Source organism: Erinaceus europaeus, chromosome 13, assembly GCF_950295315.1.
Source record: "Erinaceus europaeus chromosome 13, mEriEur2.1, whole genome shotgun sequence".
Taxonomy (NCBI): Eukaryota; Metazoa; Chordata; class Mammalia; order Eulipotyphla; family Erinaceidae; genus Erinaceus; species Erinaceus europaeus.
In genome coordinates this window covers 1,049,129-1,073,089 of record NC_080174.1, presented here as the reverse complement: position 1 = coordinate 1,073,089, position 23,961 = coordinate 1,049,129, and the positions used below count along the sequence as shown (strand labels likewise).

The window sequence follows — 23,961 nt, the reverse complement described above, 5'->3', positions numbered from 1 at the left end:
CAGAGCTCAGAGCTTTGTGTGGTCTGTTTACATTTGGTGGCCCTTGGGACAGGGCCCCAGGGGGCTGGGAGAGCCTGTGGTCTGTGGGCACAGGTTAAGACCTCACAGCAGGGCATCCTCGCTGTCCTTGGCTTCACAGAGGCCTGGTTCCAGGCAGGGGTAGTGCTGGGAGGTCCTGAGCTTCCTCCTCCTGTCAGCCTGTAGGCAGAGGGCCAGGTGAGCCTTCAGTTCCTGCAGGCCTGTCACCTCTTCCAGGATGGTGGGAGTCATCTTCTGAGTCTCCTCGGTCCCCATAAAGTTTACCTCTCCAAGTCACCACGTGGGTCTTCATCCCAGTCACCATCCTGACCCAGAGCCCCTACCCAAGTGACAGGGAAGCTCCCAACACAACTCCCAGACAGCAGTCACAAGAGTACCCAATGCATACAGCCAGCCATTCCCCACAGGAGAGCTGTGAGGACCCCCCAACAGCCCTCTAGGGCCCCCAATTGAAAGCTCACAGCCTGGTCCTCATAATGGTCCTCACAAGAGGTTCCATTCTTTTCCTGGGTGGGCTGCACCCTGGTTTCCTGGGGGCTCTCCATTTCTGTATTGCTCACCAGGGCTGTAGCTCAGCATCTGAGACGCCCACCTGGGCTGGCAAAAGAGCTCACTGCATTGTGTGCTGCTTTGCCATGTGCACACTCCAGGCTCAAGCCCGGTTCCCACCATGTTGAGGAAGTTTTGGTGCTGTGGTCTGTGTCTGGTGCTGTGTCTACCAAAAAGAACACACCTCACCTAGAAGACACTGTTTTAGAGGTCGAGAGAGAGGAGAGATACCACAGCACCGCTCCACTGTTGAGGCTTTCTCTGTAAATGTTCTCATGCCTGGGGGCTCTGTCATGGGTCCTGCCTCTCACAACTGGGTGAGCTACCTTCCAGCTCCTGCCTTTTTTTTTTTTTAATCTTCACTGGCTTCTTCCTGACTCTTTAACCTCTTTTTAAATTTTTCTGTTATTTATGTATTCATTTATTAGATACAGAAACTGAAATGGAAAGAGATAGGGAGAGAGAAACACACCTGCAGATCTGTTTCACTGCTTGTGAAGTGAACCACCACTAGGCTCCCTCTTCCCTAACTTCTCAGTTAGAAAGTGACAGTGTGGGGCATGACACCAGAGTTCCAAAGCTTCCCCTATGTGATGACGTGGAGCTGGGTTCAAACCTGGGTTGCACATATGAAAAGCAGACACTATTCAAACTATTTTGCTGATCATACCTTCTTAAAAATAGTAATTAGAAACAAAAGTAAACTCCAAATGGATCAAGGACTTGGATGTTAGACCAGAAACTATCAAACTACTTAGAAGAAAACATTGGACTCTTCCCATCTAGGTTTCATAGGCATTTTCAGACTCAAGTCCAACTTCAAGGAAGACAAAAACCAGTGGGACTACATCAAATTGAAAAGCTTCTGCACAGCAAAAGAAATCACCACTCAAAGAGACCCCTCACAGAATGGGAGAAAATATTTACATGTCATACGTCAGACAAGAAGCTAATAACCAAAATGTAAAGAGCTCAAACTCATCAACAGAAAAAAAAATTGACTTCATCCAAAGGGGGAGGACATGAACTGAATATTTGAAGAGATGCAAAAGGCCAACAGACAGGGGAAAAAATGCTTCCAGTCATTGATTTTCAGAGAAATGCATATAAAGACAACCACTTCACCCCTGTGAGAATGTCACACATCAGAAACAATTACAAAAAATGCTGGAGAGGCTGTGGAGGCAAAGGACCCTCCTGCACTGCTGGTGGGAATGTCAATTGGCCCAAACCCTGTGGAGAACAGTCTGGAGAACTCAGAAGGCTAGAAGGGGACCTGCCCTATGATCCTGCAATTCCTCTCCTGGGGATAGATCCTGAGGAACCCAACACACTATTCCAAAGAGACCTGTGTATATGTATGTTCATAGCAGCACAATTTGTAACAGGCAAAACCTGGAAGTAACCCAGCTGTCCAACAACAGATGAGTGGCTGGCAAAGTTGTGGTCTATATGCATGTTGGAATACCACTCAGCTATTAAAAATGATTAAGCCACCCTCACCTCACCTTAAAACTGGAAGGAATCATGTTAAGTGAGATTAGCCAGGAAGAGGATGAATAGGGAGTAATCTCACTCATGGGCAATAGAGAAATAAATGAAGAGTAAACAAAGTAGACCTTGGACTTGGCACGATGTACTGAACCAAGTAAAGGAACTCTAGGGAGTGGGGGCTTTCAGGCCCTGGTACTGAGGGTGGAGGACCTAGGCTGGGGGTGAGTGTTTTGCAGAAAACTAATTTTACACATGGACCAACTGTATTTACTGTGAGCCATTAATTTCCAGTAGAAATTTTCAGGAAAAGTTATTAATGATTTGTTAGGAGTGGGAGATAGCTTATCCAGCAGAGTGCATGCTTAGCCATGTCAGGGCATCTGCTTGAGCCATGACACCACATGCGGAATACCAAGGCACTGAGGGCAGCTCCAGTGTTGGAGTGTCTCTATAATGGCATAGCTCAACTGCTTAGAAACCTACTGTGTCAAGCTGTGACACATCAAGTCCAGCCCCCAAAGCACCGGGGAAAGCTCTGGGACTATGTTATCTTTTCCCGTTGTTTTTCTCTCCATAGAAAAAACAATGCTGGCTCACAGCAGCAAAGCCCAGGTGATCAAAAGGTGTCAGTTGGGTAGCAGTGGAATCCTGCATGTGTGAGGTCACTTTGCTGAAAGAAAGCCGTCTCATGAGGGAGGGGAGAGCACTAGACATAGTCTGGGCTCATTGATGCAACTCCATTGCTCTGCCCACTGAGCCGGCACCCACTTTGAAGCACCGAGGACCACTTTGAAGCACACCCTTCCACCCCTCTGCTTCTCGGCCCCACCCCACCCCACCAGGCAAAGAGACCAATGGACTCATGCGCTGAATGCTCTGTGTTTATTGCTCCCTCATGGGATGTGGGGCAGGGCAGGCCTTTCCCAGACACTCAGCTTCTGAGTTCAAGGCCACAGCCTGTGTGGAAGGAAAACTGAACAGTGGAACCCCCAACACTTGCCCAGAAACCAACACTCCTTTTTTTTATAATGAAGTGCTGAGTCTGAGAACTTGAAGTCCCTTCCTGTGGTCAGGTGTGTGCAGAGAACGCCCATCTTCAGTATCTCCACCAGAACCTGTCCTCTTGACCCCAGGTGTACCAGTCTTCCCCCATCTCCAGCTGCGGCCTGAGCTGCTGCAGCTTGTCCAGCAGCTTCTGCATGGGTGCCGGGTTCTGCCAGACGCACAGCCTGGAGGCAGAGAGACCTGCTCCACCACTGGATTCTTTAGATTGCTCGCTTCTTAGAGAGACCCCCCGCAGCACTGCTCTGCCTTCCCAGAGCTGCCTGGCGCAACCCAGTGCCTCCCATGGGACCAGGGACACTCTTCTGGAGAGCTGGATCCCCATTCCCAGCCCCGCTTTCCTTACTGTTGAAGTAGCCAGAAGTGGAATGGTGGGGTTCCCTAGCAACTCTATCATTAGTATTTGGCTGGCAGCTGTTTTCCTTGTGTATGATCTTTCCAGGCTCGCCAGACCCAGGCACCTTCCCTCGGCCTGCACCCTGTGTGCTCAGCCTGCAACTCACAGCTGGGGAGGCCGCCCACTGAGCTGCTAGTGGCCTCCATGACACCTAGCCTCAGGCCACCAACCCTCAGGCACCCGAGGAAAAGCTGCTGCCTCCCACAGACAGGCCACACTCACCCCAGCCTCTGTAGGCTGCACGTGGAGCAGGCAAAGGCCTCACACAGCCTCTTCAGCCCAGCCTCTCCCAAGTCATTATGCAGCAGGTTCAGGCTGGTCAGGTGCTGGCTGTCTGCCAGGGCCTCGCAGCACTCAGCGGTCAGCCCACAGGCCTCCAAGCTGTGGGGACAGGGCAGTGTTGGTACAAAGGCCGCCAGCCTGTGGGAACAGGAGTCAACAGGAGCCCCCCACCAAGGCAACCCTGGTCCCTCCACCTGCAGCCTTGGGCTCTCACTGGGCTGCCTCAGAAGCAGATCTGGGCTTGCCTTGTGTGGTCCAGGATTGGGCCTGACCCGAACCACGGAAAGCTTCAGTTCTGTTATTTCTCGAAACACTACCTCTGCTTTTTATATTATTATTAATAAAAATATGAGGAGTCCTGGGCGCCAGCTCTCAAGTTTCTGGTTATAGAGAGAGAAACCAAAACTTTAAAAAAATGTCTTACAAACTTTTTTTTTTTTTTTTTTTTTTAAGATTGAGAGAAAGTGACAAAGGAGAACTACTAGCACACTGTCTGGCACATGTGCTGCCAGAGCCAAAGCTCAAGATCTCACCCCTGTAAGTCCATTGCCTTACTCACCTGGGTCACTAAAGGAACATTTATAAATTATTTTCCAGGGGACTGGGCAGTGGTGCACCATTAAGCATGCATCTTACCATGTGTAAGGACCTGGTTAGAGCCCCCACTCTCCACTGCAGGAGGGATGCTTCACAAGCAAGTCAACAGGTACTGCTCCCTCTCTATCTCCCCACTTTCTTCTCAATTTCTCTGTCACATCAAATACAAAATAGGAAGAAAGATAAAAATGGCCATGGGGAGCACTGGATTTGCATGCTGGCACTGAGATCCAGGAATTACAAAATCCTTGAGAAAGGGAGGGAGAGAGTGAGAGCAAGAGACACCAGGGTACCACTGAGCTCTGGGTCTGGTCGCATTGGAAGACTGAAGCTGAGACCTTTGGAGTCTGACATGCAAGTCAGTGCTCTCATGGTGGACCTATTTTCATTCCTAATGCAAGTCAGGACTGTAGTGACACATCACTCCACACCAGTGAGCATGACCTGTATCAAGAATCCACCAAAGTGCTCACACAAGTGTGGAGGAAACAGCATTTGTGCACTTGGGTGAAGATGCAGACTGACTGACACAGCCTTCAAGGAAGACAGATGGACACTTCTCAAAAAAACTGAAAATTGCACCACCATTCAGTACCACCATTTCACTCTTGGTGACTTATCTGAACAGAAACTCTGATCTGAAAAGGGACCTGCACACCTGTGTTCACTGTAGCATTAGTGACTCCATCTGAGACTAGTCAGCCAAGTACTGGGATGAGTGGGTTAGGAAGGTGTGGTCAACAGGCACGGGGGCTTTATTCAGCTCTAAGGAAAGCTGTGGCTCTGCATTTGCGGCAGCAGGGATGGAACTGGATTGGTAGTGCTAAATAAGTACCAGCTGGTTGCACTTATTTGGATTTTACAAACAGGAAGCAAAATAAAAATCAAGGCGACACAGCCTTGACTGCGGAACTGTAATGAGGTGGGGGAGGGCGAAGAGTAGAGGGCTTCAGTAGACAATGGCGGTTATGGGCATGGCATGGAGACACATTCAGAAGAGTCACAGAATTGTTATCTTTAAAGCACCCAGCCTTGTAAACCAGCTGGACTTTTGCAAAAAGTTAAAACCATGTGCTTTTTGGAGGCACTGAGTGGTTTGCAGCATGAGGTGGGAGTTCAGTTCCCAGAACTACATGTGCCAGAGTGATGCTCTGGTTCTCTCTCATCTCATCTCTCCACTCTATCCTAAGTGAGTGTTTAAAAATAGAGAACTTATTTTGGAAAAGCTAAACCAGTTCAAAACCACATTTGCAATGAGTCCCCAGGTGGTGCTGTGCCAGGGATGTTGGTGGTGACCTTGGTAGTGGTGGGTGGGCCTCCATTCTAGTGGGGAAGAATGGAAGAGGTAGAGAGAGCCTGAAGTCAGGGAATGAACAAAGGAATGGAGAAAGACTTGCTGAGAAAGGGACTCACCTAGAGCTGGAAAGCCCAGAAGAGACAAAGTGACAGGACAGGAAGGGTTGTCATGCGCTTGAGAAGCTGTGGGCGCTGCCCCGTGGGAGGAAGGATGTTGACACAGAAGCTAAGTAGATGGCCAAGAGTAGCCAGAGCCACTGGTCTGAGATGAGACGGAATGTTTGGGATCACAGTAAGGATTTTGGGTTTCTCCCAAGAGCCATGGAAAGCCTGCCACACAGAGAGGTACCTGGACCTATTACAGCCGAGTTCATGTATTGGGGGTGTGTGTTGAGTTATTGAGGGTGGACATTACCATTCTAGCACTAGGAAAGAGTGCACCAGATCAAGTAGGTAATGCTGTCTTAAAAAAAAAAAGGACTTGACTACAATTTAAAGTAGACGGTGGGCAGCCAGGGTCACAGCTCAGCTGGTGGAGCTCAGGACTTGCATCTAAGGCTCCTGGTGTGACCCCCCGCCCCCACACTGCAGACATTTGGTTAGTGCTCGGGCTATATAGTCACTTCTTCCCCTTCTCTCACGTGAAATACTCCAGTTAAGAGCAAGTGAGTGAAGCAGGTACTGAGTATCTAAAGTAGACTGGATTGCTAGTGGTGGCAGCAGGTCTATCAGTAGGGCTGGATCTATCAAGGAGATGGGGCACCAGAGAACAGGCAGTGGATCTGGAGCTAGGAGGGACCCAGAGTGACATTGGGTCTGGAGAGGGCCTGGGGTCTGCATTGTGAAGGCTCACCCCCCACCTTGCCTAGACTGAGGGAAGTGACCCAGGAACTTACCCAAGTCTCCTCAGTGAGCTGTGCTCCTGCCTCAGCCCCTTACACAGGGCTAGCACCCCAGCATCACCCAGTGCGTTGCCACCGAGATCCAGGCTCTTCAGGCGTTTGTTTTCTGTGATCACACAGGACAGTTTCTCGCAGCAAGCTTCAGTGAGATCACACCTCACCAGTCTGCAGGAGACAGAAAGGAGAGAGGGAGGACCTAAGCTTTTTGAGAGGACTGCAGGAGAAAAATGAATCACATTATGTACACTCGCCAAGTAGAGAATTCCCTCCTTTCCCAGTTTGTGAAGGACTTTCCTGTGAAGGCTGAGACCAGACCTCCTCTGTGGGCTCAGGGGAGGGCTGATAACAGTGGTGGGGAATCATCTGATGCAACAGCAAGTATCTTTGGAAAAAGAAATGGTCATGTCCTAACAGGTTTCCCACCTAGAGGTAGGATCAAGACCCTCCTTGAAGACAACAGAGACGAAGCTGGCCTCCCTGACAAAGGGGCAGTGCTGAGATGCAAGGACAGTAAGAGTCACGGAATTGCTAGTGCACTGGAGAACAGGACTTGTGAGATTGAGGCCTGGAGTTCTGTGCACCCAAAGTTGACATCAAGGTTCTGGCCTCCCCATACCTGTCTCTTGGCCATTCCACTGCCCCAAACCCCAACATGGGGAGAGGAAAGGCCCCAAACACAGCCACTTACTCAAGGTCCTGGAGGTGACAGCACGGTGTCTTCAGGGATGCACACAGAAGAGTCACCCCACCATCTCCCAAGGGGTTCACACTCAGGCTCAGATGTGTCAGGTGGCTTTTCCCCTGGAGAGCAATGGCAAGGAGGCCACAGGTGGTCTCATCCAAGTCACACTCATTGAGTCTGTGGGCAACACGGGCAGGCAGGTCAGGCTGCTTCTCCTCCATGACTGAGACTTCTGTGACCCTTTCCACTCCTTCTTTGGAAGGTTATGCTTCATTTAGGAAGGGCACTTGGAGAGCCAGCTCACTGAGGACACATGCTGAGCCGGTGAGCTCTGGATTTGATCCCCAGCACCAGCATGGGAGTTACCAACGTGTGGGAGGAAGCTCCAGGGCCACTTGGGCAGGTGCATAGCCTGGAGAATATTTACAACTATCATCTCTATCAGCCGTGGGTGTCAGTGTTCTGGGCTTTTCCAGACAGGAAGAGCAAGCCCGGCAGCAGCACCCACACTTCCTTCATATGCTGGGGACCAGGCTCAAGCCTGGGCTGCACATGGCAAAGCAACACACTATCCAAACGAGCCATTTTGCTGGCCCTTTTAAAAAAAATAAATTTAATTTTTATTAGTATTTATTTACTCGATAGGACAGAGAAAGTGAGAGAGGAGGAGGAGAGAGAGAGGGAGAATGAAGCAGGGACACCTGGAGCCCTACTCCACTGTTAGTGAAGCTCCTCCCACCCTGTAGGTTTGAGCCCCGGTCCTTGTTCATTGTAATGTGTGTGCTCAAATAGCTGTAACACAACCTGGCCTCCTACCCCTGCATTAAAAACTGCTTATTTAATAGGTAGAGCTGGAACATCACTCAGACACATACAAAACTGGGGAGCAAACCCATGACCCCACACATGAGAAATCACAGCATTACCCACTGTACCATTGCCCTGAATGCACTGGCCTTTGTTTGTGTCCTTTACTTAGCAATAGATAACAGCTCGCCCAACAGAATGCCTGCCTTACTAAATACGGTAGATAACAGCTCGGCCAACAAAATGCCTGCCTTACTAAATACGGTAGATAACAGCTCGCCCAACAGAATGCCTGCCTTACTAAATACAAGACCCTGGGCTAGAGTCCAGCACCACACAGGAAAGCCATGGACAGCAGAGGGAGCTCCATGGATGGTTCAGTCATGTTGTGGTGTCTCTTCTGTGTCTGGCTTCCACACCCCACCCCACTCTTTCTCTCTAGACAAAGTAAACATTGGTCCAAGCAGGCCACCCAACAGTATCACATATGGGTGAGGCCCTGACTCCCCCCATGGTGCCCCAGGACGACAGATTGGATATGGGTTGATAGGAGCATAGGACATGCATGCTTGAGGTCCTAGAGGTTGTGGCCAGAGTGGAGTTGTGCTCTGGTCTGTTTCATTGTCAAAAAACCAACCAATACAATTCTGAAATAAAGAATGTGTATGGAGTGGTGGCACATCCACTGAAGCACAACATCAATACCAGGTTCAAGCCCCCGGCCCCCACCTGCAGGAGGGAAGCTTTACAAGTGGTGAAGCTGTGATGCTGTTATCTCTGTCCCCATCTCCCCCTCTCCTCTCCATTTCTCTGTTCTGTCAATTAAAAGAAAGGGAATGGTCATCAGGAGCAGTGAATGCATCATGCAGGCACTGAGCTCCAGCAGTAACCCTTGTGGCAATAAACACGAATGGATAAATTAAGGAAAAAGTAGGCAGAACTGGCATTTTCCAGGCAGAAGTGGACTGAGGAGGGGATGGATACAGTCTCTTACTGGGTGACAGCCCTCAGACCCTTCCCCCTAGAGGAAAGGGTCCCACCCTTGGGGCAGTGGGCAGACTCACGTGAGCCTCTGCAGAGGGCAAGAGGGCAGACAGATGGACAGGCAGAGCAGGTTCATGCCATTGCTCCCCAGCTTGTTGTCAGACAGAGACAGGTGTGTCAGGCTGAGGTTTTTGGAGAGCCCAAAGGTGAGATCCTGGCAGGCAGAGGCTTGGAGGTCGCAGCTCCCCAAGCTGCAGGGAAAAGAGTGCAGGAAGAACTGAGGAGGGCTGGGGGATTTCTAAAGCATGTTTAAAGATTGCTTCATGTATTTATGATTGAGAGACGCGGGGAGTTGTATAGTCGACTAAGCAGTGAATTTGCAAGTATGACGTCTTGAATCCCACTCCTAGCATTTCACATGCTAGAGTGATGCTCTGGTTCTCTCAGTGAAAAATGAGAAAAATGAACAGTGACAAACAAGAGCACCACTCTGGTGTGTATGGTGCCAGGGACCTCATGCTTCCAGGTTCAGAGCCCTACACACTCCACACGCCTCTTTGGCCTCTTTTCCACCAGGACTTTTCTGGGACTGTGCACCTAGGAGATGCCGCCACTCCCTCCCAGCAGACTTTTCTCAGCTAGAGGGTGAGACACAGAAAGAAGAGATCACAGGATTTGTGAAGCTTCCCCCTTGCACAGTATTCCAGTGCGTGACCAAGGCCAGCCAGGGGCAGGAGCCTGGGAAAGTGTACTCTACCAGGCCAGTTCTCTTAGATCCATAGTTTTAAATGTCACTGAGGCTTTACACCTGCATGGTTTCAGTAGTTTTTTTTTGTTTTTTACTTTTAAAATTTGATAGAGACAGAAAGGAGTAGGGACACCATGCACCACTCCAATATTAATGGTGTTTCCCCAATGCCATGCACTGTGCCTCCATGTGGTGGATGTAACCCAGGTCCTCAGACATGATATAGCCCACACTCTATTAGGTGAGCCAACTCCGGGCTTCAAAACATGTTTTACACTAAAACATGTGGGCTGAGTGGTGTCACAGCTGGCTAGGCACATGTGTTACAGTAAAGGATCTGGGTTTAACCTCCCAGTCCCCATCTGCAGGAGGGAAACCTCTCCAGCATGAAACAGTGCTGCAGGTGTCTGTCTCTCTCCTCTAGCTCCTCTTCCCCTTTCAATTTCTAGCAATTCTATTCAGAGGTTCAGAGGTGCAACAACTTAGCGGTCTCCAGAGTACAGGATCTCATCATGAAAACCTGTGCCCATGACTACCACCCACTTGCCCCCGGCACTGTGTTCTCCTCTACCAGGCACTGCTTCTTTGGCCATCAGTTCCCAGTGCTACCTCCTGGATGTCTGTCTCCTGGACCTCACCCTGGGGCCTTTGCGCCGAGAGGCCACAAGTGTGCATTTTCTGCAGCCCATGCTAGTCCATCCTGGTGGATGTGACTTGGTGGAGCTGAGAGCCCTGTGGAGGGCCAGCTACTCACCCCAACCTCTGCAGGCAGCACTGTGAGGCCTGGAGGGAGGTGAACAACAGCTTCAGGCCCTTGGCCAACAGATTGTTTCCTGCCAGACTCAGAAAATGGAGGCTGGGGCTCCCGGTGATGACCTGAGAGATGAGGGAGCAGCAGTCTTCGGTCAGTCCGCAGCTATCCAGCCTGCAAGGACAGGAGAGGAGTGTGACCTTGTCTCCCTGCAGAGTTCCTCCCAACTCCTGGGTCTGGATCCTGGTAGGGTCAGTATCTCAGAATTCTTCCCATGGCACACCCCTCCCTTATTTTATGTTTATATCCATGAGGGAGCTGGTCGTACTTCACTGGTCACCCTCCTCTCCCATCTGTATCTAATTTGCAGCATCCTGGACATATATACTCGGGCGCGCGCGCACACACACACACACACACACACACACACACACACATGCACGCACTTGGTGTGCTGGGACCTGCATGTGTGTTAGCCCTGGGCAGCCTTCCATGGGCCATGCTTTCCTTTTTTATTTTAACCAGGTCACTACTGGGTACTGGCTCATGGTGATGCCAGGGATTGAACTTGGGAGTACAGAACCTCTGGCATCAAAGTTTTTGCTGAAACAGTATGCAGTCTCCCTGGGCCTCATTAATTCCAGAGGGAGAGGGAGGGGAGACACTCCATTACCAGCTCACCATTCCTGGTGATGGAGCTACCCTGGTGCTGTGATATTGGAACTCAAATCCAGGTTTTCATGTGGGGTAGGGCTATCTTCCAGCCACTGCACTGGGCTTCTAAACATGTGACTCTAAGGTTTGTTTACTTATAAGAGATAACACTGTGGCATGCTAGATTCCTGGGATCAAAATCAGGATCTCTTCATTAACCTTATACACAACCACTGGGTTACTTCCAAAGTCTATAGTTGGTTTTTTGGGGTGTGTGTGTGTGTGAAAAAAATAGATCCATCAAGCAAGATCTGTGTACACTTGTGTTCACAGCAGCACAGTCTGTAACAGCCTTAACTTGGAAGCAACCCAGGTGTCCAACAACAGATGAGTGGCTGAGAAAATTGTGATCTATACAATGGAATACTACTCAGCTATTAAAAATGATGAAATCACCTTCAGCTTATTTTGGATGGAGCTTGAAGTAGTGTTAAGTGAAATATGAGGTAAACCAGAAAAATAGGATAGGTATGGATGATCTAAGTCATGGGCAGAGCTTAAGACAAAAAAGGGGAAAGCATAAAGTATAGTTGGATTTTTGTTTGCACAGGTAAGCAAAACATTTATGTGGTTAAGAATTTTTATTATTCATTTTCCCAAACACTAAAATAACATAGCCTAGTAATTTAGTGCATGTTATAAACTAGTATTTACATTCTATATTGCAAAAATGAATGTCTTACTTCAGGAATCCTTAAACTGACTCAAGTGAGCTTTATCAAAGTTCTCTATAAAATGTACTGGAAATTGTGCTCTGGCTTCATTTAAATGTAAAAATCTTTCTCAAAAGTTTTAAAGAGATTTGTTTAAACACCCATATTACCAAGCACAAAGACCTGGGTTTGGGTCTCTGCTCCTCATCTGTAGGGAAGACACTTCATAAGCAGTGAAGCAGGTCTGCAGGTCCCTCTCTTTTCCCCTCCTCACTCAATTTCTGTCCTATCTAGTAAAAATTATAAGGAAAGAAAAGGAAAAAAAGGAAAAAATGGCCACTGGGGGCAGGGGATTTGTGGTGCTGGCACTGAGCCCCAGTGGTAACCCTGGTTGCAATAAAATTTTTGTTTATTATGAAAATAGGACATAAAGAGACATGCCAAAAATACGGCTCACTCTGGCATAAGCCGGTGCCAGGGGTTGAACTGGGCTTCCAAGCATGAAAGTCCTGTGCTCAGCTATGCAGCTACAGCTGTCTTCACTTTGAGTGCACTTCTTAGTGACATGAAGTGAGCCTCTCACTATGGTGCAAGCATACCCAGACTTCTCTTCCCAACTGTTATAGTCACAACTTGCTATCAACTCTTATTTCAAGAGGAAAACAGTAAGAAGAAACACCTCTCATGAAGGCAGCACACATTCTCACCACTGACCTCAAAGACTCCAGCACACAGCTAGGGTGTTTCAGTGCCTCACATGCCATCTGTACATCTTCATACAGCAGGGGAGTGCCTTGCAGGTCCAGGTGCTTAATGTTATGGTTAGAAATAAGTGTCATCCAGAGACAGTTGAGACCAAGGGGTATCTGGGCATACTTAAACCTATGGAGAAGTAATGAAAAAAATGGGTCAGTGGGCATGGAGGTGGATCTGTGCTGAGAAAACTGCTAGGTGTAAGGCTCTCATTTGCATCCCCGGCTCTGCATGCACCAGAGTTATGCTCCGTTTCTCTCTGGGTCCAGGGGTATTGCACAGAGGGTAATGCAAAAGACATTCATGCTCCGGGCCATTTATCTGAGATCCCAGATCAATCCCCAGCACCACAGTAAACCAGGGAAGAGCTGGTACACTGGGGATTGAACCCCAGGCCTCTGGGAACTCGCGCGTGCAATCTGCTAACTACTCTAATGGACTGAGCTATCCTCCTGGTCAAATCAAGTAAGTCTTCAAATGAAAATGCTGGAACTAACTTAAACTTTGAACAGTTGGGCCATTGGGCTGAGGAAGTGAAAAAGCATAGAGCTGAGAGCAAATTCGAGCCCTGGTTTTATCTCCAGCACTGCATTAAAACAAAGAGGGTATGACAGTGACACACCCAGTTGAGTGCTCACATTACCATGGACAAAGACCAGGAATGGAGCTTGGGGGGCAGTCCCAACATGCAGGGTCAAGTTCAGCAAAGCCATGGTGGTGTCTGTTTCTTCCTCCCTGTATATCACCTCCTCTCAATTTCTGTCCTGTCGATCAAGAAGAGAGGAAAAATGGCCACCAACAGAGAAGAAAAAAAAGGAGAAAGAGTGGCTGTGAAGTGGTCCAGTGGTAGAGCACAGAATGTGCATTTCTGAGGTATAAAGACTGAGCCCCAGCATGGATATGCCAGAGTGGCACAGTGTTCTCTCTCTCTCTCTCTCTCTCTCTCTCTCTCTCTCAATAAACTTTAAGAAAACATGGGTGAAGGAAATACTGTAGAAGTAGCATGTCAGCTTCATCCCCAAGATCCCAGAGGCTCCATGTTTAACCCCAGCACCCCCATACGCAAGAGACCAACAGTGCTCTGGTCTTTCTAGTGAAAATAAAATATTTTTAAAGGAAATATAAGTGAAAGACTGATGTCATTTATCTTTTTTTTTTTTTTTACAAGAGCATTGCTCAACACTGGCTTATAGTGGGTCTGGGAATTCAACGTGCTGCCTCCAGTGCCTCAAGAATGAAGCCTGTTTTGCTGCCCAAGGCACTATTCTCCTTGGCCCTACCTGTATCCTGTGCTTTCCTTGTCACTCTTATTTCTCACATTTGCACTCATTTCATTTCCAAAGTTTTAAAAGAGTCAGATAGCTGCACATGAAAGGAATATATATAGCTAGAAACTAGAGCACCATTCTGAGGAACAAACCAGGAGCCTAAAGCATGCAAGTCTCATGTTCTGCTAGATGAGATGCCACCCCCTTCCTGTGACTAGATGGGGGAAGGATGTGCAGTGACTGATGGAGAAGCTGAGCTGGGTGCAAACCTTAAGGTGAACCATGCATTCTTCAATGTTCTGGGGTCTCCAAGGCCCTTAAAAGCCAAGTTTAAGGCAACAATTCAGGAAAGAAGAGTGGGAGGGGAAGAAGACATTTGTGACCAAGTGGTATGGAGGAAAGAGTCGTAAGAACAGTCTCTGTTAAGTAGCACCAGAACACTTGCCTCCTGGGTGCCTGGCTCAGTATCCTGGCATCTGCACCAGACCTAGCAATGACTAGGCTTTCAAATATGTCACATTACTAGACCAACAGCAAGGAAGACTGTTTTGAAGGGCCCACGACTGGGCATACACTTTGATCTCTGCCACTTGTCAGAAAAGATCTTGTCTTGCATTCTCCTGTCCTAACCAACTCCTACTCATCCTTTAAGATCCAAAGTGAATGATCCTCTTCAGTGGCTCCTCCATTCAGTTTTCCATCACTGCTGGAAAAGTTCCACAGTAGCCATGACCCCAGGGGACCTGTGGGTGGAGGGGAGCCCTGCAGAGAACATGAGCCGGGGACCAAGTAGACTTACGTCAGTTTCTGGATCTTGCAGGTAGCCTGACACAGCTTTGCACAGAGGACCTTCATGGCCCCTTCTGTCAGGATGCTGCTGCTGAGGTCAAGTTGGTGGAGTTCTGAGTTGGTACCAAACATGGAGCAGAGCTTCTCCCAGGACTCAGCCACAGAGTTCTTTTGCAGCCTAGTGGTGAGAGAGATAAGCATGTCACTTCTGCAGGATGGACTTTACCTGAGAAAGGGCCCTACACATCAGAGGAAAAGAAGTGGGTCTTCAGGATTGAGTGTAGTCTAGCTGGTGAGACTGAGTCATTTTTACATGTATCACTTTGCAGGTTTTTCTTTCTGCATCCTCCTTCTGGAACATTCCATCTCCAAGGAGGTACTCTAAGGTGATGTGGGCTCACTAGCTCTGGAATCAGATTACACTGAAATTGGAGCCTTTTCTTACATTTAAAAAATAGTCAGAGGACTCTGGAAAACTGAAAGTAAGACTACCATACATTCTCTGGCATTTATCCCACTAGGTAGGGCACAAACTTATTGTATGTGAAGCTCTGGGCTCAAGATGCTGGTGATGCTCAAATGCTGGTGATGCACAGGAGTGCTATGGGTGGCACTGAGGGACTCCTGGGATGGGATAACCACTCTGCATTTATCTTTACCCACCTCAAAAAATAAAGACTGTTAAGTGCTTATTTTTCCTGGTATACAAAAACACATTATAATGCAGCAATCCCACTTCCGGGTCTAGTGCAATGACAGCTGAGATCAAGACCCAGAAAAGGCAGATCCAGGAATGGCCCAAGTGTCTGTCAACAGTATCCTATGCCTGTGAGGTGGCACAGTAGCTAAGAGTGATGGACTACCAAAGCCTGAGATCTCCAGTTGAACCCCTTGTGTCACATGTGCAAAAGTGATGCTCTGATTCTATCAATATTTTTAAAAATTTTCTCCAGGCCCAAGAAGTATCACAGTTGCTAGCACATTGAATTAAAAAATATGAGGTCCTGAGTTTGACCACAGGCAACCTATGTACCAGAGTGGTGCACTGGTTCCCTTTCAGTCATAATGAAGTCTTTAGAAAATAAAAAGTAAATTCTTTGCACATGTGAGATAGTCCTATGTAGTGAGTGGGGAGATAGTGCAGTGGTCACTTGCAGAATTCACATGTGTGAGGGCCTGAGTTTGATCTCATTGAATATGCCAGAGGGATGCTACAGTTCTCTATCACACAGTCTCAGTAAATAAAACCAGGTTCAGGCAGTGGTACACCTGGTTAAGAGCACACATTACAGTGTACAAGGACCTGGGCTCAAGCTTCTGGTGCCCAACCTGCAAGGGGAAAGCTTCATGAATGAAGCAGGGCTGCAGGTGTCTCTGTTGCTCTCTCTCTCTATCTCCCCTCCCTTTGAACACACACACACACACACACACACACACACACACACACACACACCTTGAACAGAGGAGTGCGCTCTACAGCACAACAACTTGCATTCAGAAGGTCCCATTTGATCCCTTTTCACTGTACATGCCAGGATGATTCTCTCCCTTGCCCTCTGCATATAATCTTTCTTAAAAAGTGCTGGGAGATAACTAGACCACCAACTGCAGGTCTGTGGTCAGAGGCCCCAGATTCAGTCCTTGGCACCACCTACTTAGAGCTGAACAGTAAAAGTACTGTTCAGCTGGTGCTCTGGTCACTGGTCTGTCTCTCTTTATGTACATATATAGAAAGATATAATATACGTCATGTATATGGTAGATAGATCTGAACAGATGTTCATGCTTGAGGCTCCAAAATCCCAGGTTCAGTTCCCAGCACTGCCATAAGCCAGAGCTGGACAGTGCTCTGGTCAGAAAAGAAACTTGTCTGGGGCCAGGGGGTGGCGCACCTGGTTGAGCACACCTGTTACAGTGCGCAAGGATCGGGGTTCGAGTCCCGGCTCCCCACCTGCAGGAGGGAAGCTTCATAAGTGGTAAAGTAGGGCTGCAGGTGTCTCTGTCTCTCTCTCCCTCTCTATCTTCCCCTTCCTCTCAATTTCTCTGTCCTAGCCAGTAATAAATAAAAATATTTAAAAAAAGAAAAGAAACTTGTCTACATAAGATGTAGAAACCGACTTTCTAAGGGAAGCACTGTGGCCTTGGGGCTCTCACCTTGAGATTCTGTTAGTCACGTCCAGGGGGTAGAACACCCTCACTTCCAGGCGGAGCTTGCTCAGGTGTGGGCAGTGCTGCAGACAAAAGGCCACCACGTGCAGGTCGGCTGGCAGCAAGAGGGTTTGCCACAGCTCCTGGAAGCCGCTCAGCGCTGAGCGCACGAAGTTGGGGTTCTGAGTCTCAAATAGGCAGTAGAAGGCTTCCAAGACGTCGGTGTGGGCGGCGGCCCTGTGGCCCAGCAGGGACACGCAGTGTTGCAGGTCCCAGCGCACCCTGGGGCTCAGGGGCCGGCCCAGCACAGTCTCCAGGGTCTGTGTCGCCTCCTCGTTCATGAGGCTGTACAGGAACCGCACCATGGGAAGCAGGTGGTCGACGTGGCAGTGAGGGTCCAGAGGCTGGGCGTTGACACCCAGAAGCTGCGGGTCGGGGTCTCTCAGCGGCTCCACCTCGTCCAGGACAAAGTGTAGGGCTGTGAGCAGCGGCTGCAGGCCAGGTGGGAAGGAAAAAGTGGAGACGCCCTCTGGGCTTCGCTGGGGCACGAGCACCTGGGTGCCCAGCAGGTCCTGAAGGTGTTCGGGGCTCAGCCCGCGTGCTTGCACCATCTCCCTGGGGAGCTCCAGGCGCCCGGCCTGCAGCCCCGCGGCCGCCAGCCTGCACAGCGCCACCAGCTTGGCCCCCTTGTCTGCGCTCAGGCGCTGCTGCTCCGACGCCCCCAGCCACAGCCTGCTCAGAGCCAGGCCTCTGCCCAGCCTCCAGAGGGCCTGTCTGGCCGGGGTCCATTCGCCCAGGCTCCAGATGGCTTGTGTGGCTGGAGTCTGTCCGCCCAGGGCCTGGTTCTGCGGGGCCCCCGGCACCTGGCTGGCTGGCGCACACTCAGCAGAGACCCCCTCCGCGGCGCCTGGCTCTGTCTGGGGCTGCTCTTCCAGCTGGCCAGCACACAGCTGCCCTGCCCACAGGAAGCGGGGCGCTTGTAGCCAGGGCCCGAGCGCCGGCAGGGCCCCGTCCCCCACGGTGAGCAGCAGTGAGCACTTGGGGAGCAGCGCCTTGCAGAGGAGCTCCCGCAGCAGCACCCACACCGGGACCCGCTCCGTCCAGTCGGTGCACATGCACCCTGCCCGGGCCTCCGCCTCTTCCCCCAGCGCATCCGCCAGGCCGTCCAGGCCGTCCACTACCAGCAGCATCAGCTCGGGCTGAGCCAGGATGTCCGGCAACGGGGCACCAGGCCACTCCGCACAGAGGAGCTCAGCCAGGCTGCTCTCCTCGCTGGGCTGCAGGGCCCCGAGGCGCAGGAGGAGCACGTAGGAGAACAGGTCCTGGTACAACTCGCCCTGCAGCCAGCACAGCTGCACCGCCCTGGCCAGCGCCCACTCCCCGCAGCTGGGCATCCCGTGCAGGACCACCGTGTGGGGCCGGAAACCGCTGAGCTCTGGGCTGAAGGCTGCAGCCAACACTTCCTTCTCTAGGATGTCGCAGGCAAGCTGTGTGAGGTCCTGCTGTCCCTCCAGTTTCGTGGCGAACTTACTCATCATGTGGATCTTGTACTGAGACTGCTTCTCCTCCAGACCTACATTCGGAAGGGAGCGCGAAAACCAGAAGAATGTCAGTTTCAGTAGAAAACAAAACCCACCGGTCTCCCAGATTCACGTACATTATAAGGCTGTTATAATCTGAACTGCCTGGTACTACAACAAAAATCCTGACAAGTGTCATCTTGAGCCCTCTTGTGGGCCTCTCCAGGACCTCGCCCTCACCAAAGCAGCAGTGGTGGTGGGGACTCCCCACTCCCTGAAGGGAGGCTGGTCAGCCTGCTCTGCCACTTGAGGAAGACGGGTCCTGAATGAGTGCAGGCTAGAATGTTCCCAGCTGTGACCATGGACTAGGAGCTCACACTGACAGGGACTCAGAGGTCACACAGGCTCCTGGGCTGAATATGAACACATGTGGACACTAGGTCAGGTTGATGGGGTAAACAGTTAATGGTATTTATACACTTTGTCCATATTTGGGAGTTACTCTCTGCCCCAATCCAGCTTTCTAATCCTATTCTCAACTCTGACACCATCTTCCCTGACAATACTTTTAGTCCACCAGCATGTTAGCTATTGGGCTCAGGCAAAAATTACTAAAGTCACAGGTCCCGTGGAACATACTTAAAATAGACCTCCTAGCTTCTTTCCATATGAAGACCCCCTAGTTTCATCTGCTCTAGTCCTACGTTTGGATTCCTGTTTAGTAAACAATTTTTCCTGCTTTATATTTTACTGCCTTTAAGCCACCAAGTTGCAGATGCTACTATGATTTCATCCTGAATTCCCTGGGTAGATGACCTTACCAATATGTCCCAAAGTCTCACCTCTCCGGAGCTCTACCCCACTAGGGAAAAATAGAAACCGGCTGGGGGGATGAATCCACCTGTCAATGTCCATGCTCAGCAGAGAATCAATTACAGAAACGAATCCTCCCACCTTTTGCACCCCGTAAAGAATTTTGGTCCACACTCCCAGAGGGACATGCAGGGAAGTTTCCAGTGCAGGGGAGGGGACACAACTCTGGTGGTGGGAACTGTATGGAATTGTGTCTCTTATCTTACAATCCTATTAATTGTTATTAAATCTCTAACAATGAGTTTAAACAATGACCAGTGGAGTAGAGTTAGGAGCCCAGACATCAGCCCCCATCCCTATTGACATCTAATTTTTGATAAGGGGCCCCAAAATATTAGGGAAAGATAAATCTCCAACAGATAGTGCTGGGAAAAGTGGGCTGAAAATTGAATGAAACTGAACTACTTCATTTCACCATGCACAAAAGTAAACTCCAAATGGATCAAGAATTTGCATATTAATCCAGAAACCATTAAATATTTAAATAAAAACATCTGCAGAACTCTTTTTGACTTATGTTTTACAACTGTATTCAGTGACTCAAATCCATTTGCAAGGAAAACAAAAATAAATGAGTGGACTACATCAAATTGAAAAGTTTCTACATAGCAAAGAATATACCAGTCAAATAGAAAGACTCCTTACAGAATAGGAAAGTATCTTTTTTATTAACATACAGTTAGTAACCAAAATATACAAATCGCTTAACAAACTGACCACCAACAACAGATAATCAAAAACAATCCCATCAAAGGTGGAGAAAGGATATGGACAGTATTCACTTAGGAAAAGATTCAGAAGACCAAGAGACATGAAAGAATGCTCAAGGTCACTGATCACTAGAGAAGTGCAAATAAAGACAATGAGATGCCACTTCACTCCTGTGAGAATGTCACACATCAGAAATGACTGACAACAAATGCTGGAGAGGTTGTGGGGACAAAGGACCATCCTTCCCTACTGATGGGAATGTAAATTGATCCAACCCCTGTGGAGAGCACTGTGGAGTACTCACAGAAGACCCAACCCCTATGGAGAGCACTGTGGAGTACTCACAGAAGATCCAACCCCTGTGGAGAGCACTGTGGAGTACTCACAGAAGATCCAACCCCTGTGGAGAGCACTGTGGAGTACTCACAGAAAATCCAACCCCTGTGAAGAGCACTGTGGAGTACTCTCAGAAGATCCAACCCCTGTGGAGAGCACTGTGGAGTACTCTCAGAAGATCCAACCCCTGTGGAGAGCACTGTGGAGTACTCTCAGAAGATCCAACCCCTGTGGAGAGCACTGTGGAGTACTCTCAGAAGATCCAACCCCTGTGGAGAGCACTGTGGAGTACTCTCAGAAGATCAACCCCTGTGGAGAGCACTGTGGAGTACTCTCAGAAGATCAACCCCTGTGGAGAGCACTGTGGAGTACTCTCAGAAGATCAACCCCTGTGGAGAGCACTGTGGAGTACTCTCAGAAGATCAACCCCTGTGGAGAGCACTGTGGAGTACTCACAGAAGATCAACCCCTGTGGAGAGCACTGTGGAGTACTCACAGAAGATCAACCTCCTGTGGAGAGCACTGTGGAGTACTCACAGAAGATCTAACCCCTGTGGAGAGCACTGTGGAGTACTCTCAGAAGATCCAACCCCTGTGGAGAGCACTGTGGAGAACTCTCAGAAGATCCAACCCCTGTGGAGAGCACTGTGGAGTACTCTCAGAAGATCCAACCCCTGTGGAGAGCACTGTGGAGAACTCTCAGAAGATCCAACCCCTGTGGAGAGCACTGTGGAGTACTCTCAGAAGATCAACCCCTGTGGAGAGTACTGTGGAGTACTCTCAGAAGATCCAATCCCTGTGGAAAGCACTGTGGAGTACTCTCAGAAGATCAACCCCTGTGGAGAGCACTGTGGAGTACTCTCAGAAGATCAACCCCTGTGGAGAGTACTGTGGAGTACTCTCAGAAGATCAATCCCTGTGGAGAGCACTGTGGAGAACTCTCAGAAGATCAATCCCTGTGGAGAGAGTACTGTGGAGAACTCTCAGAAGATCAACCCCTGTGGAGAGAGTACTGTGGAGAACTCTCAGAAGATCAACCCCTGTGGAGAGAGTACTGTGGAGTACTCTCAGAAGATCAACCCCTGTGGAAAGAGTACTGTGGAGTACTCTCAGAAGATCAACCCCTGTGGAGAGAGTACTGTGGAGCACTCTCAGAAGATCAACCCCTGTGGAGAGCACTGTGGAGTACTCTCAGAAGATCAATCCCTGTGGAGAGCACTGTGGAGAACTCTCAGAAGATCCAACCCCTGTGGAAAGCACTGTGGAGAACTCTCAGAAGGCTAGAAATAGACCTACCCTATGACCTGGCAATTTCCTTCCTGAGGATATATCCTAAGGACACAATCAATCAAAAAAGATCTGTATACTTGTGTTCATAGCAGCACAATTTGTAATAGTCCTGAACTTGGAAGCAACCCAGCTGTCCAACAATAGATGAGTGACTAAGAAAGTTGTAGCATATATAATGATGGACTGCTACTCAGCTATTAAGAATGATGAAGTTACCTCAGCCTGGAACCTCGGAACTTCAGACATGAAGGTCTGCTGTGCAAACTGTTGTGCTAGTCCCCCGCCTCCTGACCCTTTTTCTCTTGGTCTCTACATTATCCCAGGAAGGTAGAGAAGTATGGCTTCTAGGAAGTCATTCTAGGTATCCGCAGTCCTCTAGCTCAGAGTTTACAGCTCCAAATCCTGTCTTCTAAGTTTCCCTGGGTTTCCCAGAAGGTAGAGGCCTGCCTGCTGGGAGGCACTATATGTGAAACCCAGGTCTCCCCACCCAATGGGGGCATGATCAAGCCCTCCATTCTTCTCCCCTCAGATCTGCTCAAAGTCCCACTCACTTTTCATCTTCTCCCTGGCCACCTCAGTGAGCAATGACAGGTTCATCTGCTCCAAAATGCTGCTGGCTGTCGCCCAGACCAGTGATGCTGGGCACTGCTGGTGTAGGATAGAGGCCAGTTTCTCTGCGTGGGCATTCTGCACATCTTCCCATGTGAAGGTCTGTGGCAGCCTGAGGGCTGCCTTGCTCTCTCTGAGCAAGTGTTTGAAGGTCTGGAACTCTTCATGGCTCAGCTGCTGGAAGCACCACAGCATCCCACATCTGGAGAAGGGTGATGGCACTGCTTCCTTCATCATGAGACCAGGAGCAAGGATGGGACCAGGCTGGGAAGCAAATGGATCCTGTGGCAAAATTCAAAAAAATATCTGGGCATCTGGGCTGAGGAGACAACATAATGGTTATGCAAAAGCATTCCTATCTGATGTGCTAAAGGTCCTAATTTCAGTCACCAGCACTACCTTGAGCCAAAGCTAAGCAGTGGTCTGATTAAAAAAAAAATCTGAACACCTGAGAGACCCTCAGTGCCACAGTGGTTGAGCACAGTACTTTCATGCCCTAGTTCCTGGCACTATTCAGTACCAAGCCGAGTGGTGCTCACTCACCTGTAATTAAAAAAGAATCTGGGGGCTGGGAGCTAGCTCATAGCACACCATGTGTGAAATCTCAGTGCCACATGGGGCACCATGGGTAGCAATGCAGGAGCTCTATGGATGGTGAGGCAGTGCTTTGGTGAGGTTAACCTCACTTTCTTTTTTTAAAGATAGAAATAGAGACAGGAAGGCATTAAGAGTTAAGAAAAATCACAGCACAAAAGATTCCTTCAGTATGCCAGGGGATGGGCTTGAACCTCCATTGTACAATGGCAAAGCAGTGCACACTGTCCAGTTGCACTGTCATGTTGACTCTTAACTTTCAATAAAAACAACTACATTAAAAAATATCTGAGGTTGGCACATAGCTCACTTAGTGCATTTCCTTTGCCCCACTGGATGTGGGTAGTGTGAATGCAGTGATGTCTTTTCCTCACGCCCTCTCCTTCTCTCCGCCTGAAAGTTGGCCCAGATTGGTGAAGCCCTGATGAAAAAATGGGGAGATGATCAAATTCAAGTATTTCTCCCTCTTTCTTCAAAAGTCCCGAGAGGAGTTCAACTCAGCCCACTATCTTCCAGGGATTTGAAATCACCAGGCAGTTTGATATCACTTTCTTTTTTTTTACTCACCTCTTGTTTTTATGTTGTTAAGGATGTATTTTTATGAGAGGGAAGAGAAACCAGAGCACTGCTTAGGTTTGGTATATGCCAGTACCAGGTTAAGAACCTTGGAAGTCTTTAATTCTGTAAATTTATTTCACATGAGATAAGCCAGAACAGCTCAGGTATCAAACTCCAAGCATGCAAATCTGTGCTCTATCTGATAAGCAATTTCCCTAATAGGAAGGATCAAGGTATTGACAATTGTAGATTACTTTTGAATTTTTTTTCAAACCGAAGTACTTCTCTGGTCTGGCTATTGGTGATGTTAGAAATCAGATGTTGGCCCTCTCTCACAAGTGGTGTGTTCCACCTCTTCCTTCTACTTTCTGCTCTCTTTCTCTCTCACTGGCTATATGAGGAGAGATCCTGCTGTCTGTATGCCTGGTTCCCAAGTGCTTCCGATCTGGGGGAAGTCAAGTCCTCTTAGATTCCATGGCCTGACCCCTCCCTCCCCTCAGAGTTGAAGGGAAAGCCCACAGGTTGCAAAGCTTGCTCAGCCCTTGGGTGACTTTC

At 49.1% G+C, this 23,961-nt stretch overlaps 1 protein-coding gene across 1 annotated transcript; it reads right to left on the bottom strand.

Annotated features, from left to right (window-relative positions):
* Positions 1-3,126: 3,126 nt before the first annotated feature.
* NLRP5 (NLR family pyrin domain containing 5) lies at positions 3,127-22,488 on the bottom strand. Its single transcript, XM_007538745.3, has 10 exons — positions 22,197-22,488; positions 16,922-18,488; positions 14,778-14,945; positions 12,672-12,839; positions 10,594-10,764; positions 9,172-9,342; positions 7,307-7,477; positions 6,613-6,783; positions 3,764-3,922; positions 3,127-3,311 (listed from the first exon to the last, which is right to left on the bottom strand). The coding sequence occupies exons 1-10, from the start codon at positions 22,486-22,488 to the stop codon at positions 3,179-3,181; spliced, it is 3,171 nt and encodes a 1,056-aa protein (XP_007538807.2). The 3' UTR covers positions 3,127-3,178.
* Positions 22,489-23,961: the final 1,473 nt, after the last annotated feature.

What these genes read in the sequence shown, in the direction of transcription:
- NLRP5 (XM_007538745.3), bottom strand. Translation starts at nt 22,488, where the DNA reads ATGAAGGAAGCAGTGCCATCACCCTTCTCCAGATGTGGGATGCTGTGG. An exon ending in TGTGTGCTGGAGTCTTTGAG is followed by an intron (nt 10,765 to 12,671) that starts GTCAGTGGTGAG and finishes CTGTCCTTGCAG; the next exon opens with GCTGGATAGCTGCGGACTGA. An exon ending in TGCCCTCTGCAGAGGCTCAC is followed by an intron (nt 7,478 to 9,171) that starts GTGAGTCTGCCC and finishes TGTTGCCCACAG; the next exon opens with ACTCAATGAGTGTGACTTGG.